This window comes from Ophidiomyces ophidiicola (genome assembly GCF_022830035.1).
Source record: "Ophidiomyces ophidiicola strain CBS 122913 chromosome Unknown scaffold_9, whole genome shotgun sequence".
NCBI classification, from domain to species: domain Eukaryota; kingdom Fungi; phylum Ascomycota; class Eurotiomycetes; order Onygenales; family Onygenaceae; genus Ophidiomyces; species Ophidiomyces ophidiicola.
Window position 1 is genome coordinate 3,561 of NW_026054649.1, and position 19,113 is coordinate 22,673.

Here is a 19,113-nt window from a genome sequence, read left to right on the forward strand (position 1 = left end):
AGCAGGGCTGAGCCAAATGGCGCACGTCCAGACAAATAAAAATTGCGTACGGAGTAATATGCTGCTTGACTGGGATAACTAGTATCGTTCGGGCACGACCAAGTCACAGTAGTGGAACTCTTGATCAACGGGGATCGTGGCAATTAAAAGTAAGTTTCGCCTTAGTCCCCGGAGGCCCCTGAGCCAATGGTGGTCTGCCCGGGAAATATTCTCTAGTCCCGGTTAAAAGCTGCCAGTCCAGTTGTATGTGCTATGTGCATTTGGAATACTTATTAATGGGGAGGGGGATAGGTAGTGAATGTCTAAAAAAGGAGTGATGCACTTTGGGTGGTTTGAAACTCATGGCAGCTTTGCTCCAGGCCAGATGCAAACGCCTTGGAGCCCGGTTTCTCAGCTGTCGGGTGCGGCCAATGCACGCTTCATTTGTATTTTTAGGCAGTGCCAGATCACCCATTTATCACGAGACAAATCATGGCAAGACGTGCCAAGGGTGTCCCGGTGAGCAAGTCGGGTAACACCATGACTTACCATTGATTCTCAGATATAGACACTTCATAGAACACTGTAATTGAAAGACGTATGGCTGAAATGGGGAGGATGATCACTAAGGCATGGAATGTTGTCGTGGGCTGGTCTCGTGCCGCAGGAAGTCTTGTCGGGGATTTGTAACTAATCTTGAAGCCGGAAAGTAGCATAGAACGGGGTTAGCTAGACACCCGAATATTACCTTGTGCCAAAATATGGGCCGAAGAATGCATCAATTTCATACTGCACACACAATCCGGGCGCGTTGCAGTGTCCAAGGGTCGACACGTCCGCGCGCTCAACGGCACATAAGAATTGAAGCGAATCGCCAGCTATGATATCCTCCCTGCCAAGGAGCGTCAAGTTGTGTCGATTTCTTCACTCTCCAGCCAGCCCTTTGACATGTTGACGGCTTTCGACCATTGCCGGTACATCCTCTCGCTTTCGCTCTTCGTCACCTGTGGCTTGAACACCGTCCTACTTGACTTGTTCAGGCCTTTCAACTCATCAAGATCCCGCCACATGCCAACCGCAAGGCCGGCTGCGATTGCCGCCCCCAACGCAGTGATCTCGTGCATTGGGGATCGTTTGACAGGGATACGTATTATATTCGCTTGGGACTGAGTTTTTAAATGTTAGTGTCGGCAGTGACTGACCAGGGGTTAGCCATAGGCACCTGCATGCAAACATCAGAGTTACTCAATCCACCATCGACTGCCAAGTCAGAAAGCTGTTGACCGCTGTCACGCTCCATTGCCTCGAGAATGGCCCGGGTTTGAAAACAAACTGCCTCCAATGTTGCCCGAGCTATATGTCCCTTTTGGGTGTGGTGCGTTATTCCGACTGTTGAAGACGTCAGCGATGTTATAAGTGATAATAAGAGTTTAATAGATATTTGTGTCAAATCCTGGAGACACGTACAGATTGTTCCTTTTGCATCATCAACCCAATATGGGGCAAAGAGTCCACTGAATGCTGTAACAAAAATACAGCCGCCATTATCCGGCACTGTGGCTGCTTCTTCGTCTACCTTTCTCGAGTCATGGAAGAAGCCCAGATTGTTCATCAAAAAAGATACACCGCTGCCAGCAACGGCGATACTTCCTTCCAGAGCATAGACAGGCTTCCGTCCAGCACCCAATTGAAAGGCAACTGTTGCTAAAAGCCCATGTTTTGAAATCACAGGCGTCTCACCAACATTGTATAACAGAAAACAGCCTGTTCCATATGTATTCTTCGCTGTGCCTTGTTTTAAGGCTCCATGGCCTAACAGTGAGGCCGATTGATCACCCATGCAACTGGTGATTCGAAGTCCTTGAAGGGGACCGACTGCCATTTGTCCAAAAGCAGATTCGTCAGAAGACGGCACAATCTTAGGGAGTTTCAGCTTAGACCTGTCAATGTCAAAAAACCCCGTCAATATATCATCATATTGAAGGGTGTGAAGATTGGTGAACATAGTTCTTGAGGCATTGGTGACATCAGTGACAAAAATGTTTTTCTTCGTGCCACCATTGAGATTATACAACAGCCAAGTGTCAATGGTACCAAACGCAAGTCTCCCTTCATCATATGCTTCCTTAACTCTTGGAATATTTCGAAGCAGCCAGACAAGTTTCACCGAAGAGGGGTACGTGGATAAAGGCAGCCCGCATTTTTCTTGAAGTTGATCGGCACCGTCCTTTGATTTTAGTTCCCGGACCAGTGATGTTGTACGAGTGTCAGGCCATGCGATAGCATTATAGAGAGGTTCTCCAGTCTCCCAGTCCCACACAACAGTTGTCTCGCGCTGATTTGTAATACCCAAAGCGCAGATATGGGAAATGGAGTGGCCAAGGTTGACGAAGGTCTTCGTAGCCTGCTCTATACACGATTCCACGGATGACACAATTTCTGTGGGATCTTGTTCATGCCATCTGCAATATTATGACATGGTCAGCCACTGTGTGTAATTTGGGCTGGGTTTCCCTTCGTCCTTACCCTGGGTACTCGTGCAAACGACGCAGTTCCGCCTGGTACGAAGCAACCAAGCCTCCATTGCCATCAAAGATGATAAACCGCGTGCTGGTTGTCCCTTGATCAATTGCCCCCACAAACCGGTGTAAGTGATGGCGGCTGTCTGACTGCAATTCCTTCGGGTTCGAGCATAGCTGGGTAACTTTCGATGAGTTTCTATCGTGGGATACCCTGTTCAGCTCTGATATAGCCGCCGCTTCAGTCATTCTTGACCCACCCATCGCCCTACCATCGTTGAAACCGATACTACGTGCTGCAGTGCAGTGATTGTGGCTTGGTATAGCGACGAGTAATGACGGTCTTCAGGAAACCTAGGGCCGAAACCGGTTTTCCTGGGCCTGAGGTAGTTATAGTAGAATTTAGGCCCAAAGGTTTTGGGGGAAGAGCAGGGGAGAAGATACCGGAATAGAAAGAAAAGGGCAGGAGGATGATTGAGAGACTGTGTGTGATAGTGGCAGTCGGTAGGCTAAGATTATTATATGTACATCCCAGTCGGGAACGTCTCCGGATGCCACCCAGCATCATGTGCGCCAGGACGGTGGGGAAAATTGCCGGACTGCGGGGCTTCACCGGCGTCGATGCGCCAGACTAAGTGATGTGGATGTCAGTTAAAGAGGCCGGTGGCTGCATTCCTGTTTCTGGCGTGCGTTGAGCCAAAGAATGGGCGTAGATGCCGGCTGTGCAGGCACCAGCCCACCGAACCGCTGTTGACGGGCCCCATAGCCCCATCTAGAGACACATCAATCCATAATCAATAGCCACCCAACTCCGCAGCCAATGCTTTTCCCGGCGCACCGGCGCCGCCGGAATTACCAGGCCTCAGAGGCTTGCTGATTTGTCCGAACTACTCTTCGTGCAGACTACAGGTTTTGCGCCTGCATTAGTTGCGCAACGGTGTCAGGGTCTCGGGGCGTTACTTTACGGATCTCAAAGCCGCTGACACTTGAGGGCATTTCCAGATTTATGAAATTTGCTTCATCTGAAGCTATCTGGCCCATTCGCCCAGGTCCAGAACAACCTTCTGTGACAACGAGCAAAGGCCCCCGGACAAGCTTCGTATCAGGGCACAGGTACGAAGGACCCGGCTTGTCTGCATATTCTAACCTTATTGCTAGTTACCCCAGCTTGCGTTTCTGCTGTTTTCGGCTAGGAATAATCTGGAGGTAGAGACCACTCCAGAGGGGAGACGGGCGATGCCCTATTCCTTGCCGCAGGAGGCAGAAGTTGGTTGGAGGCAGAAGTTGGTTGGCCTAAGCTTGAATTCTTGGATCAGTGGATGCAGCATGGTTGACAGCCACGTTGGCGATTCTTTTAGATACCCACTTCATTCACTGAGAAAGACTGGGCAATCTGTCCTTCCGCGACGGGTTCGTTGAAATTTTTCGGTAGTTACTTAGCTACGGAGCACACAAAAGTTCAAGAGCAAGGAATATCCAGTCACTGATTCAGCGCGTCTTGCACGGAGCATGTTCTCAGTGACTGCGAACTGAACAACGAATACGATCGAGGCCTTAGCTTTGCTGCGAGTCATCCGGGGAGATGGGCTCAGTATGCCTTACATCAGGCTAGTTTCAGAGCAGCTTAGCGACTATTTATTTTTAGATCGGCGTGGGTGGTCAGCAACTAGTTAGGTAGTTTATGCTTTGGGGGTTTTGATGGGTGTGGAGCAACAGGCATGAGCATGCATCAAAACAACAGAGCAGGAGAACAGAACACAGTATTCTTGCAGTAGTGTGCCAACGCCATCCCTTTGACCCCCAGAAGGAATCATAGCCCTATTGCCCAGATGCATCGACGGGTGCTAGTCATCCATCGGCGGACGGCGCCCCGGAAGGCTATGTTTGAAAATGGTGCCACCCAGACCAACAGTGGCACCATTTTTGGTTTCCAACACATCACCTCTAAAGAAACAAAAACTAACATATTTACATGAAATAACAAATGAAATAAATAAGTATTGTGTCGCAACTTCGAGTGATCCTGGCTATTCTACAAACATCCCAAAGGAAGATGGCCCCAGCTGCCACCACCACCACTCCAGTACTTTTCGGTTTCGTTCTTTAATACATTTACTCCTCCTGCGTTTCTGCAGCCTCTTTAGCAAGCTCAGCCTCACTCTTCCAGTCAATGGATTTCAATGCCTTCAATCTATCGGAAATACCATGCTTGGAAGCATAATGGGAGGCCAATTGTTCCCGTCCGACAAGACTTGCAACGATGCTGGCGCCGACCACAAAGGTGAGAATGAAGCGGTACATGTGGTACCACGGTGGAGTCCACCCCCTGACGGCCGCGCGGGCATCGTTGTAGTACAGGAAAGTGAATGCCATGAATTGGGAGATTAAAGCATATTCTGCTGGAAGAAGGAGAGTCGGCCAGGCAACAGCTGGAGCAACGACTCCATATGCGTACCGCCTGTAGCCACGCTTGCCACCGTACCCTGCCCATTCCAAACCCCAGTGGATGGCACCAAGGAAGGACAGAATCTAAGTTGATATGGTTAACATCGAATACGTGATGCGCGGCGTCTAGGGTATAATATGGCAACATACAACAGCACCATAACCAATCTGCAGTGGTTCAACCACATTCATCAGCGCCTCTGCCGTTTCACCAGAGATGAATCTACCACTGCCTGTGGTCAGAGCATTATTCATCTCCCAGGAGAGGTAGACGGTCTGAAGCGAAGTCGCCAGATATGGAACGACACCAGCCATGCCAAGGTACATGGCCTCCTTGGGGACATCCTTGAGGCTAAATGTTTCTTGGATAATTTTCTACATTTGCAACCACCATTGTTAACGATATACAACTCGATCATGCAAATATTGGCAACAATTTACCATGTCATTTCTCATGCCGGCCATCATGTCCACATCTGGGTCTTGAACGAGTTCTGTTCCAGGCTGCTTTCCGGTTGAAGCATATCGAACTAAAGCGGTGGTAACCGGCTTACGGGTAGCCAAGGCAAGAGTAGAGGGGCGAGGAAGGGGAGCTTGTCGCGCGGAAACCGTGAATTGTGACCTGAAAATGGTGCTTGTGAGAGCTGAGCGTGTTACTGAAGTATTGGCAGCAGATGGAGCCGCTCGGAAGAGTGAGCGGGCAGCGGTTGCTCGGTAAAACATGGTGGGTAGGGGATTGTGCGAGAAGTAGCCTGACCGGATGGGCTATTTGAGGGTAAAAAAAGGAGTGCTGGGTCAATTGGCCACAGCTATCCAAGGGAAAACTTTTAAGAGAGGGGAGATGGAAGGTAGGCGAACGCTGGGGCGGCGTCAGGCAGTTGGTCGTCAAGCAGACGTTGTCCGTGAATCGGTCAAAAGGTTTGACTGGCAGCTTATGTAACTAACCAACATGATTAACTAGTTATCTGCGCTAGTGGCCTCTGCAGCCAGCCTTGCCTCGGGTGTTGCAACGCAGCTCTCGGCGATAATGAGTTTGCCTCCATGTTGATCGGCTAGGGAAACCGAGAGAGCGGCTGGTCTTCCTATTGTCTGAGGAGAAAGAAGCAACGCAATAACGAAATGGTCCAAACATGTTATTGCGAGCAGAATGGCAATACTGTAAATTTTCCTTGAACTCCTCTTTCAGGGGGTGGGTTTAGATCATTGGGCAATCGCTACATTGTAGTTAAGTGCTGTGGCTCACCGTAGTTAGTGCTCCGTAGTGCCTTCTGAACTTGGCAGAGCTGAGATTTACGTCACCAAGGCAAGCTCGCCCAATTCGGGGATCATGCAACCCAGTTTGGGAAAATCAACATTTCAGCCATCAATCAGGCCTTTGTTTTCCTCACAGTCATAGGTGAAATCCTCTCTTTCTGTTGTCCTAGAACACCAACAGCATCTTTTTCTCACCTGTTCCATTCCTTTACGTGAAATTGTGTGCTCCAACAGTCGAACATGTGAGTGTTTAGGGTGGAGTTTGAATTATAGTTTCGCTGTCACCATTATGGTTTTATGCAAAAGGTGAATGATAATTTACCAATATTGGGAGCTGACTGCTTGGTTGTTAATGTAGAAGTGTTAATCAAACCCGATCTGCCTAACATTCCCCTCCATGGTTGTGCACTTGGAGTCAGAAACCCCCACATTTCCCCGGACGGCTCAATGATCAGTGCTCACGGCGCCGCCTAATCTTCCACGATGCTGGAAGGCCTTGTTGCGAACCTGTTGAACAGGTTCCTGGGCATGTATGTCAAGAACTTTGATGCAAAGCAGCTCAATGTTGGCATTTGGTCAGGCGACGTGAAGCTACGGAATCTTGAATTACGCCGCGAGGCTCTAGACCAGCTTCACCTCCCTCTCGATGTTATTGAAGGCCACCTTGGTCAACTTACACTGTCGATACCATGGTCAAACCTGAGAGGAAAGCCAGTCAAAATTGACATTGAAGATGTCTTCCTGTTGGCGGCACCCAAGGAGGACGCTAGTTACGATCCAGATGAGGAGAAGAGAAGAGAACACCAGATAAAGATGGAAAAGCTTGAAAGCGCCGAACTGCTCAAGGATCAGCGCGGGAATGGCATGAGCAAGGAAGATCAGCTAAAGAACCAGAGCTTCATGCAGAGCCTTGTCAATGCTATTGTTGACAACATACAAGTTGTCATAAAGAACGTGCACTTTCGGTATGAGGACGCGATTGCTGTTCCTGGACACCCGTTTGCCGCAGGAATTACACTCAAGGAACTTAGTGCAGTGAGTACAGACTCACAGTGGAAGCCTACTTTTATCCAGTCAACTTCCGAGACAAGCCACAAACTCGCAGTTTTAGGAGCCCTGGCAGTTTACTGGAACTCGGATGCGGAGCTGTTTAGCAAAGGATGTAGCACCGCTGACCAAGTCGATGCTGAAACTGTCTCTCATGAAGAACTGGCTGATAAATTTCGTAACGCAATTGACTCTGGGGATGGTGGCCAATATATACTGAAACCAGTCAGTGGAAAGGCTGGACTTGAGCTGGACAAAACATTAAGCGCCGAGCGACCCCGGGCGAAGGCAAGGTTGATTTTTGATGAACTCGGTTTTGTGCTCGACGATAGCCAATATCGCGATGTTTTGATGCTATTTGACCTTTTCCACTCGTTTATTCGGCACCGTGAATATAAAAGACTGCAACCTAAGTGCCGTCCAAAGGATGACCCTCGTGCTTGGTTTCAATTTGCTGGCAATGCTGTCCTTAGTAAAATCCATGAACGGAATCGGAGGTGGACGTGGGAATATGTTAAAGAACGAAGGGACGACCGCATAAAATATATCGAAATCTTCAAAAAGCAAAAGGGAAACACAGCTCTCACTCCCGAGGAAGCTGCAGATCTCAAGAAGCTGGAAGAGAAGTCATCATATGAGGATCTTCGATTCTGGCGCTCCTTAGGCCGTCATCAACTCAGAAAAGAACACGTCGTGGCTCCGAAACAACCCCAGACTCAAACATGGTCCGAATGGATTTGGGGCTCGAAAAAGGAGGCAGCTGATGATGAGAGTACAATGACAGATGAGCAACGTAAAGAGCTATATGATGCTATTGATTGGGATGAGAAGAAAGCAATCACCCAGTCTATCGACATACCTAGAGAATCTGTGAAATTTTTGGTTGAGTCTCGCCTTAGGGCCGGCAGCTTCACACTAAACAGGAATCGCAATGGTACAATTGAGGAGCTTTTGAGACTGGTATTTGATAATTTTAGTGCAAAGGCACTCCAGAGACCGGATTCGTTTCTTGCTCAGATTGATCTTGGAGGCCTGCGGTTGTTTGATAGCACGACGCCTGGCACACTTTTCCCTCAGATCGTTTGTGTGAAGGATGCCGTTTCTCAAAGCGACAGCGATAATTCGGAGTTGGAATTTTCAGAATCCGACTCAGAGGTCGATAGTGATGTGACGGAGACCAGCTTTTTCCATCTACAATTTGAAAACAATCCTCTAGATGGGTCAGCAGATTCGTCTCTCATCTTGAAACTTAAGAGTATTGAGGTGATCTACAATCCTGAGGTATTGGTTGAAATAGTCAGCTTTTTCCGACCTCCAGAACGACATATGGAATCTATTGGTGCACTTCTGGAAACTGCCGGTGCTACCGTCGAGGAACTTCGGCAGCAAACCCGCGCCGGGTTAGAATTTGCGCTGGAGGAGCACAAGACAATCAATGCGCAACTCGATATCCAAGCACCCGTCATCATAATCCCGGAAAGTATAAAAAATGAGAGCTCATTTTGCTTGATTTTGGATGCCGGAAATGTCTGTGTAAGCAGCGAGCTTGTCGATAAGGAGACAATGAAGATGATACAGGGGAAACATGGAGCAGAATATAGCGAAAAAGATTATGAACAGCTCCAAAGTCTGATGTACGACAGGTTTTTGCTAAAGTTGAACTCGACGCAAGTGTTGATCGGCCCCGGGATAGAAGCAACCAAAGCACAGTTGGACCCAGCCTCCGAACACAAACATTTCCATATAATTGATAGGATTAACGTGGATTTTGTCTTCGAGCTTTGCATTGTTCCCAAGTCAACGGACCTTACTAGGACACGTCTGTCTGGTCGCCTGCCAGAACTACATGCTTCAATGTCAGACGCAAAATATAGGAAGTTGATGAAGCTAATTGATATTGCAATTCCACGATTTGAGAATGATGATCAGGTGTCCAACGACGAGGTTCCTTTAAAGGGAGCCGTTGACACCCGTCCACGGTCAACCTCTGTACAGCTAAAAAATCAAGACATCACTATTGTCGAACACGACTCTGAATCGGATTCTGAGAGTAGTAGTGGCGAGTCGTCTCAAAAGCAGAAAAAGAAGCCAATCAATATTCAGCAGCGGATATTTGAATTTAATTTTACTGTCGACACGCTTAGGGGTTCACTCTATCGGTCAGACCCCAAAGATGAGAAGAATAACACCCTGCTGGTGGAACTTGTGGCCGAACATTTTCAATTGGATTATTATCTCCGTGCTTATGACATGGTTGCTGAGGTTGTTCTTAAGTCTCTTTCCGTGGATGATCATATTGAGCAAGATGCCTCTTCGGAATTCAAGAAAATTATTTCTTCAAAGGGATTTAATGCTACAGAGGGTAAAGATTTGTTCCAGCTCAAATTTATTCGAGTGAATCAGAAGTCACCTGAATTCCTGGAGGTTTACGATGGCACGGAAATGAACTTAGATCTTTCAGTCTCTACAATTAATCTCATAGTCACGAGGAGGACTCTTTTGACATTACTTGACTTTGTTCTCGTGACATTTACCAATCAAGGGCAGGATACTTCGCAACAAGTGTCAGATCAGAAGCAGCCAGAGTCAAGTGGTGAAGATAGTGCTCAAACAACTCGCAACTCAGGAAAAGTGCGCATCAAGTCCAAGCTGGAAAGCATTGCCTTAATTTTTAACGAAGATGGCGTTCGCCTGGCAACTCTCAGTCTCAATACGGCTGACGTTGGGGTATTTGTGGATGGCGATTCTCTTACCGTCACTGCTAGAATGGGGAGCCTCACGATGTTTGATGACATAAATGAGAACGGAACGAGGCTCTTAAGCATAGAGGGCGACGATTTTGCCGATTTCCGTTATCAGACATTTGATCCTCAACAACCTGACTACCCTGGTTTCAGCTCGGAGGTGATGCTTCGGTCCGGCTCAATCAAAATAAATTTTATTGAGGAACCATATCGAAGACTTCTTAACTTCCTTGTAAAGTTTGGAAAGATGCAGGCCATATTCAATGCCGCTCGTCAGGCCGCAGCGAACCAGGCTACCCAAATACAGGAAACTGCCTCTCTAATGCGATTCGACATAGTTGTCATGACACCCATCTTGGTATTTCCACGCATTACTGAAGATGGCGGCCCCAGAGACTTTATTACTGCACATTTAGGAGAGATATACGCCAAAAACAAATTTGAGCCTCTACAAGGAAACGAAATATCGGCCAATATCAACTGCATCTCTGCTGGCATTAGACACATCCGCTTGACATCTAATTTTTACTACTCGCCTGAACATTCTGAAGAGCTGCAGATGATTGAAGGGGTTGACCTAGATTTTAACATTCAATACTTAGCACATCAAGTGAATATCTCTAGACCTGATCTCAAGATTGGGGGTCAAATGTCACCCATCAACCTGAGAATATCTCAGACGCAGTTGAAGTTTCTACTTGAGCTCTCAAAAACAATCCCAGCAGCGTTAACTCCTGATAAAGATCAGCAAGAGCAGGAAGCTATTGAAGAGCTTCCCGACCTTGCTGGTGACGAGGCACAATCAGATAAGAAAATAGATGAAGCTCGACCTGACCAAAAAACGCCAGCAGGGTCTCCAGGGAATGGACAGAAGCCGGAAATTTGGACCCAGCTTGACTTGACATTCAAGGTTGATACACTTGGCCTTGAACTGATTCTTGCAAAAGAGAGCGAACCGCTTGGTTCCTTAGACAGTGCCAGTCTCTCGAAGTTTTTCCTTAGCAACACGAACGTTAAGTTACAGATGTTAAGTGACGGATCTCTGGAAAGCGAACTGATAATCTACTCATTTAATGTGCGAGACAGCCGCAGGAATGAGACTAACAAGTACCGAAAAATTATGTCATTAATCAATACTGACGTCCAACAGCAATTCATGGCTAGCATCTCCATGTCTGGTGGCACCGAACGGGCAGTCACTGCCGTGCTGACAATTGATAGTCCGCGTGTTATCTTTGCCCTGGACTATCTTTTTTCTCTGCAGTCATTTATTTCTGCAGCATTTACGTCTGAAGAGCCTGCAGGGGAATTGTCGGAGTTATCTGACGACGATATTCATGGTGCAGCTTTTTATGAGCCCGCAAAAGAATCTAACGATATATCTTCGAGCTCTCCGGCTATTAAAGATGTGGACAGCTCGATGCCAATTTCTTTCCGGCTTAACATCGTGGATGCTCAAGCAATTTTGGTGGCCGACCCAAGCATTGTCAACACTGAGGCTATTGTCCTCGGTACAAAGCAAATACTATTCTCTCAGCAAAATGCGTCCACTCTACAGATCTCTAAGGTCGGAATGTTCCTCTGCCGAATGGACAAGTTTGAGTCGAGTAGACTTAGAATTTTGGATGACTTCACTATAGAGATGTCTATGGATAGTCAGTCTAAAGGACGAGGCTGTATGATGACGATGATCGATGTGCATATTGATCCCTTAATCCTTCGCTTATCTCCGCGAGACATTGTCCTTGCCCTCCAGATCGTAAATAAAGCTTCTGAAATGACGAGTCCGTCTCCACCAGCAGAAAGCAATGAAAAGAAGCAGATAGCAGAAGGCAGCTCGAACACTTCCGCTAGGAGAAGGTCAAGAGGCCAGTCTATTAGCGCTGGTCAAGTGATTTCTCGCTCCAACTCTGCACCGAGTCAAATAATGCAACAGACAGCTATAATGAAGAAGGAGGAGATGTCCATTACGATTGATGGCATGCGAGTGGTTCTTATTGGTGATCTACATATGCTTCCTCTTGTTGACTGGAGGGTAAACCCATTCAGTATGAATATTCGTGACTGGTCTGGCAACCTGAGTGCAGACACATCATTCGACACCCTTGTTAATGTTTATAATTTCTCCAAATCCGCCTGGGAGCCATTAATTGAACCCTGGCAGCTTGGTTTCCATATGTCAAAGGAAGTATCTCCGAATGTGCTGTCTGTTGAGGCCTACTCACATAAGTCCATGGAGCTCACGGTCACTTCTGCCACCATTGCATTACTATCGAAGACATTACAATCAGTATCAACGGAAGAAGACGTACTTTCGAAGCCGCGAGGTACTGATGCTCCGTACAGAATTCAGAATCATACGGGCTTTGACCTGAGAGTTTGGGCAGACTTTGGCAATAACGAGGAAGGCCACGCTGCCCTGCTCACTGATGGCGAGGAACGTCCTTGGAGATTTGAGGACCCCAATACCATGCGAGAGAGCTTGGCTCCAGAGGGCAGAATTGGCATGGTTGGTATTAAATTAGAAGGCAGTGGGTTTGACAGTATCAATCAAATCCCACTGATCCGAGAAGGAGAGACTCTATACAATCTGAAACCGAAACAAGATAAAACTTTGCACAGACTCCTTGTCGAAATTAAGCTTGGGTCAGACTATGTCAAGTATATCACCTTCAGGTCACCGCTCTTAGTCGAGAATAAGACCCAAATACCACTCGAGATTGGAGTATACAGCCCAGAAGACGGGCACCTGTTGAAGATAGAAAAGATTGCTCCTGGTGATTCTCGGCCAGCTCCCGTTGGAGCCGCCTTCATGCGATCCCTCCTCGTTCGCCCCGACCAGGGTTTTGGCTACGACTGGTCGACTGAACGGCTCTTCTGGAAAGATCTTCTAAAATTACCAACCAAGACGCTGAAATGCAACAGCGAAAATGGACAGCAAGCGCCACCGTTTTATTTCCGGATGCATGCCACTTTTGACAAGAACGATCCTATCCATAATGTCTATCCGTACATGCGCATACGGCTTTCCGCACCTCTTGAGATTCAAAACTTGCTCCCGTATGATTTTAAGTATCGTATTTATGACAGAAACACACGAAAAGATTGGACGAATTTCCTTCGAAAAGGCGGTATCAGCCCTGTTCATGTTGTTGAGTTATCGCATCTTCTACTTCTCAGCATAGACATGCAAGATACAGAATTTCGTCAGTGCGAGTTCGCTATAATCAACAGTACCCCCCATGATGACTTTGGCAGGGAAAATACACTTTCAATCCAAGACGATGCAGGAGTCGAGCTTAAGCTAAAGCTCCACTACTTTGCAATTCCAGACAGCGGCGGATCGTTTAAAGTCTCCGTCTATAGTCCATATCTAATATTAAACAGAACAGGTTTAGATATCACCCTCCAGAGCAAGAGTATGTTTCAATCCTCAAGGGCCGGGGTAGGTAGATTTATCAAGACGGATTCGTCGAGTGGAGTTAGAAAAGCCGTTCCGTACATGTATTCATACCCAACGACGGATAGCAAAAATCGATCTATTATAAAAGCTGAAGGCTCTTCGTGGAGTAAGCCTCAAAGCTTTGAGGCTATCGGGAGCACATTCGAAGTTGTCTTGCCGGCCTCGGGTTCCAAAACGGAATATCATGCTGGAATATCTGTCGAAGAAGGCGTTGGTAAATATAAGATTTCAAAGGTCGTTACAATTGCACCCAGGTTCATTCTCAACAACAAGCTAGGGGAAGATCTCATTGCTCGCGAACCAGGCTCTTCCAATGTTATTAGATTAAAATCTGGTGACTTGGTTCCCCTGCATTTCTTACGACAGAATGCCCAGAAACAGCTTTGTCTTGCTTTCCCTGATCTCAACAACCAATGGGCATCCCCTTTCAACATCTCAGATGTTGGAATCATTTATGTCAAACTCGCAAAAGAGAACCAGAGACAGCGGCTTCTAAGGATTGAGATTCTTTTGGAATCTGCGACCATCTTTTTGCACATTAGCATGGAAACCCATCATTGGCCATTTTCAATGCGCAATGAAAGCGATTGCGAATTTCTTTTCTTTCAAGCGGTATGTTCAAGTACAACACAATGCGTTTGGCTGTATATCTAATATTTTATAGAACCCAAATGTTGCAGAAGATGAGGAGGACAGAGGGAGTGGCTGGAGACCAATCCGGTATCGCCTCCCGCCAAGGAGCGTTATGCCTTACGCCTGGGACTATCCAGCTTCAAAAAATAAGACACTTGTGCTTGTTTGTCGTGGAAAAGAAAGGTACATTAAGCTGGCAGAAATTGGAAACTTGATACCAATGAGGGTTCCCCCATTGCGGGAGGACGACCAACCGAAGATAATCGATCTGCGAAACGAGGCCGAAGGGCCAACCCAGATATTGGTTTTATCTAACTATAAGCCGTCGAAAAGTATATACCGCCAACAAACACCAACAACATCACAAAATAGCTCTACGGGATTTGAGGTTAAGGACGTCAATACTGATGTTACTTTCAAGGCACAGCTCCGACTAAGTGGGATTGGTATTTCATTGATCAATAGGAAGCTGAAGGAGCTTGTATATGTCACCTTCCGTGATATAGAAATCAACTTCAGTGAATCAAAACTTTATCAAACTATCGGTACTACTATAAAGTGGATTCAGGTCGACAATCAACTTTATGGCGGGATTTTCCCGATCTTGCTCTATCCCAGTGTTGTCCCAAAAACTGGAAGGGAAATGGAGACTCACCCAATCTTCAACGCGAGAATTACTCGGGTCAAGGACGATTCGTATGGAGTCCTCTATATAAAGTACGCTTCGGTGCTGTTACAGCAGATGACACTAGAGCTTGACGAAGATTTTATTTTTGCTGTTCTTGATTTCGTAAAAGTTCCAGATTTAACTTGGTCTGATGACACCGAGACGCACTTTGGGGAAGAGTTTGGCATCCCAGAACCTAAAGGCGAAGATCAAGGGACAGGCGTATACTTTGAACTGCTGCACATACAGCCGATGCAGCTCGATCTGTCTTTTGTGCGCACGGAGCGTGTGAACGTTGAAGACCCGGTTGAATCTTCTAATCCTCTCATGTTCTTCGTTAATGTGATGACAATGTCTATTGGGAACGTCAATGACGCCCCAGTCCGACTAAACGCCTTGATTCTGGAAAATGCCAGGGTATCAATTCCAATACTCATTACCAATGTTACTAGCCACTATACTCAGGATTTCTTGAGACAAGTGCATATAGTACTGGGCTCAGCTGATTTCCTAGGTAACCCAGTTGGATTGTTCAACACAGTGAGTTCAGGAGTTGTGGATATATTCTACGAACCGTACCAAGGACTAGTAGCCGACCGACCCAACGAACTTGGCTTGGGAATAGCCAAAGGCGCAACCTCTTTCGTCAAGAAGTCTGTGTTTGGTTTGACCGATAGCCTCACCAAGTTTACTGGAAGCGTTTCCAAAGGGCTTGCCGCCGCCACCTTAGACAAAGAGTTTCAGGATCAGAGAAGAATGTCGAAGGCTCGAAATAGACCTAAGCATGCTCTTTATGGCATCACTGCTGGTGGAAGTGCGTTTGCATCTAGCATGGCGAGTGGCATTGGAGGTCTGGCTCGCCATCCACTAGAAGGGGCAGAGAGAGAAGGGTTTCAGGGTTTTATGAAGGGCGTTGCAAAGGGTGTCTGGGGTCTAGCAACAAAGCCAGCAATTGGTGCTTTTGATCTTGCTTCAAGTAAGCTCTTACCATTATTACCTTGATGATTGCAATTGAAATGCTAACATATCATCATAGATCTTGCCGAAGGTGTTCGAAATACAACCACCGTTTTTGATCCGGAGGGTTTAGACCGCGTTCGGCTTACTCGTTTCGTTGGTATGGACGGAATTGTCCGGCCATATTCGCAGCGGGAGGCGCTGGGTCAATTTTGGCTGAAGACCACCGACGACGGCAAATACTTTAACGAAGATTATATCGCGCACCTAGAATTTACTGGCAAGGATATGCTCATTCTATTGACATACAGCCGCATCATGCTCGTCCGATCGAAAAAGTTGACAACAGAGTGGGATATCAAGTTGACTGACATACAAAAAATTTCGAAAGAGAGAACAGGGATGAGCATCACCTTGAAGGGTGGCGCAAACGGTCCATTTATTCCGATACAGGAGGAAAGCTCGAGGAACTGGTTATATAAACAAATTGCAATTGGTGAGTAACAGTCGAATTTAAGCGCAGCTCTTACTCTTACTAACGTGTTGTTTTTCCAGCTGTAAATGCTTTTAATGAAAAATACAGTGCCAAAGGATAGTTAAAATACCCCCTCTGCGCAAATAATCATTTAAGTGTATATATTTTTGATTGAAGGACATTGTTTTTGAATGACTTTCCATTGACTTGATATTGCTGTATGCTCTTCCAATAAAGGTATATTCTAGAAACCAATTTGATGATTTATGTTTGAATATATTCATATAAATGGTCATCACAGCCATTCAACATTGTTAATATTATTAGGTAACCGTGTTATATGCTGGTCCAAAAGATGTGCATGATTGCTTAGCCATTGTTTAGAATTGTAGTCTAATTATATACTTCATACATAGTGACATGAACATTAATGAGGCTACTTTCCCTCTGCTCTAGCAATAAGTCCTGAACCTAAACCAATTGGCTCCCAGACGTCCTTTGACTTCTTGTTCTGCGCCCAAATAACGTCCCCCTTTAGATATACCTGCACGCCGCCTTTGCCATTTACACTTGCAGTAAGCCGGAAGAGTGGCAGGCCGCTTTGAACGTGTGCTTCGCGTAGAGGAACCATAAGTATACCCTCGTCTGCGCACCATTCTTCAACAATGTCTTTGAAAGTGGCCTCTTCCCTTGGTCTACCTTTACTGGGAGCTTTGGGGGGCGGTTCTTTTGGGATGTGATGGTGCATCCCATGTATCTCTTTTTGTAAATCTTGCTGCTCTTTATTAGCAACGGGGGCTGGGAGCTCTGTCTTGGCCTTTTCTCCAAGATCAAGAGCGAGATTCATCATTTCAAGACCTCGGTTCCATTCCTTAGCAATATCATCCAAGGCATTGAGTTCTTCGGGTATTTGTGACTTCCACCATGTGAACCACTGACCCACTTCTTCGTAATTTGGATCCGATGTGAGCCATAGATGCAATGTAGCGTGCCATTTGGGAAAGAATTCTGCACATAATAGGAGAGCCATGACGTTTGACTTAAAATATGGCTTCCACTGCAGCGCGTTTTCGAATGCGGTGAGATCTTGATCCTGCGGGTTGACCTCAAAATTTTCCCGTAGATGCCTAGCAAGTCTGGGTAGCAAATGATTTCGAAGAGCAGTATCGAATTCAGGCCCGAGCACATCCTTCCACATATCAATACCGTTCATAATACCTTTATTGAGATTCAACTTATCCAAAACACTCCGAAATTTCCGCTTTGCATCAGAAAAAATACCAGTGGGCGCTGTTGGGTCGGTGTGTTGGTCATCCAAGTATGATAACCAATCGAACAAAAACCAGGGAAAATATTCTGATGAACCATTACTTCTTTTACTCTTTCTTGGTTTCCACTCCTTCAGCGCCGTACTCAGCTTTGGGACGATTACCTGATCCAAAACACTTGAGAGTACAAATTGAGGTATTACATCTTTCCAAGCTGCAATTAGGGAGGTTGCTGGCCCTGACTCTCGTACGTCCCAATCATTCAGAAGGACTGTACGTACACGTGGGAGCCACACTGTGTATATTAGAGTTTCATACGGCGTGGTAGTCTGTCGGACAACAAACTCTTCTTCTATCTCCGGCTTTTTCGGTGCCATAATGGCTTTGAGCCGTTTAAGGTGAGTTGTAAGATAATCCGGTTGACTCAATGGTTCCCATTGCTCCATGGATTGGCGGAATAGAGGATGTATGGCGGCGACAGCAATTTCAGATAATCCAAACTCTTCAGCGGCATCTTGATATTGAGTATATGTATCTTCTAATTGCTTTGTTGTCTGCTCCCATCGGGCATCAAGGCTGTCTTCAGGATCGATACCAGTCAAGCCTTGCACAGAAGAGTTGAATAGCGACAGTCGATCAATCTTCTTCTGTACGGTATCAATCTCCTCCACGATTTGGGCCTCCTCTAGCTCGGTGTACTTCTTCCTTTCCTGGAGGCCTTTCCATTCATCGGCAAAGCCCTCTAGATCATTTCGAGCTTTGCGGGCAAGCTTGAGAGCTTCACTCTCATCTGCATTCACAAACTCAACTTGTGTCATCAACCCAGCCGTTGATGTCAATAACTTGTGCTCCGTTCCTGTCGCATCAATCAACGATTTCAATACGTTGGGTATTTCTAAGCCCACCGTATCCGCTTCGATTTCTCGCGCAGTCCGGTACCTTGGCTTGGGCGGGCCTTTCGGCGTACTCGTTCCACTGCGGCTTCCACCCTCTAATCTCCTTTTCTCTTTACGTTTCTGGCGCGCTCTTCGTTCTTCGTCCGAACTGTCTTCCAGGACTTCGCCTCTCCTTGCGGCCTCACGTTTAGCTTCGTCCCTCGCTTGCTGGGACTTTTCTTTCACGGCCCCCAAGCCAATACCCTGCGGCCTCAAAACATGTTCCACGGGATTCAGAATGCCCTGGCCAGTTGACCCGAGACCCTGACCCTCCACATAGCCCATCTTCGCCATCATCCGGGCGGCGAAGGAGTTCCCGCTGGGCTTTGGAGACGACGTATTTTGATTGCGCCATGACGGGCGAGAGGCAGGGTTCATGGCAGCAGGCGGAGACGGCGAGCGGGAGGAGGCTCGGGCAAATTTCTGGGAGCCAAAAGCAGGTCGATAGCTCTCTTCTTCGAGGGATTCGGCGTCGCCGATTTTCCGTTTGTGGCCCGCAAACGAGGGACGATATGTCGACTCCATCGTCTGCCACGACGGCCAGCTAGCATCGATCAGAAGCAACGAACAAGGCAACGTGATGAGAGAGACAGTTCATCATCGCCGCTGTCTCCGCCAAGCATCAAAAACACGGCTCTCGGAGAATCAAATATCCGCGGAAAGCTAGCCCTGCTGACTAATCAATGGAGCAGACAAAATGACGTTTAGCGTAGATCCAGTTGGGTTT

At 47.0% G+C, this 19,113-nt stretch overlaps 4 protein-coding genes across 4 annotated transcripts; 1 reads left to right on the plus strand and 3 right to left on the minus strand.

Moving 5' to 3' along the window:
- Positions 1–884: 884 nt before the first annotated feature.
- On the minus strand, positions 885–2,762 carry GUT1_2 (Glycerol kinase; the record flags this gene model as incomplete). Its single annotated transcript, XM_049251965.1, has 4 exons — positions 885–1,145; positions 1,202–1,368; positions 1,447–2,441; positions 2,506–2,762. 4 exons carry the CDS (start codon positions 2,760–2,762, stop codon positions 885–887), a joined length of 1,680 nt encoding a protein of 559 aa, XP_049108848.1.
- Positions 2,763–4,610: 1,848 nt separating this feature from the next.
- On the minus strand, positions 4,611–5,666 carry LOZ57_002911 (uncharacterized protein; the record flags this gene model as incomplete). Its single annotated transcript, XM_049251966.1, has 3 exons — positions 4,611–5,027; positions 5,094–5,318; positions 5,385–5,666. The coding sequence occupies 3 exons, from the start codon at positions 5,664–5,666 to the stop codon at positions 4,611–4,613; spliced, it is 924 nt and encodes a 307-aa protein (XP_049108849.1).
- Positions 5,667–6,680: 1,014 nt separating this feature from the next.
- VPS13 (Vacuolar protein sorting-associated protein 13) lies at positions 6,681–16,304 on the plus strand (the record flags this gene model as incomplete). Its single annotated transcript, XM_049251967.1, has 4 exons — positions 6,681–14,063; positions 14,116–15,727; positions 15,788–16,204; positions 16,264–16,304. 4 exons carry the CDS (start codon positions 6,681–6,683, stop codon positions 16,302–16,304), a joined length of 9,453 nt encoding a protein of 3,150 aa, XP_049108850.1.
- Positions 16,305–16,619: 315 nt separating this feature from the next.
- LOZ57_002913 (uncharacterized protein) lies at positions 16,620–18,911 on the minus strand (the record flags this gene model as incomplete). The annotated part of the gene is made up of 1 exon (XM_049251968.1): positions 16,620–18,911. One exon carries the CDS (start codon positions 18,909–18,911, stop codon positions 16,620–16,622), a length of 2,292 nt encoding a protein of 763 aa, XP_049108851.1.
- Positions 18,912–19,113: the final 202 nt, after the last annotated feature.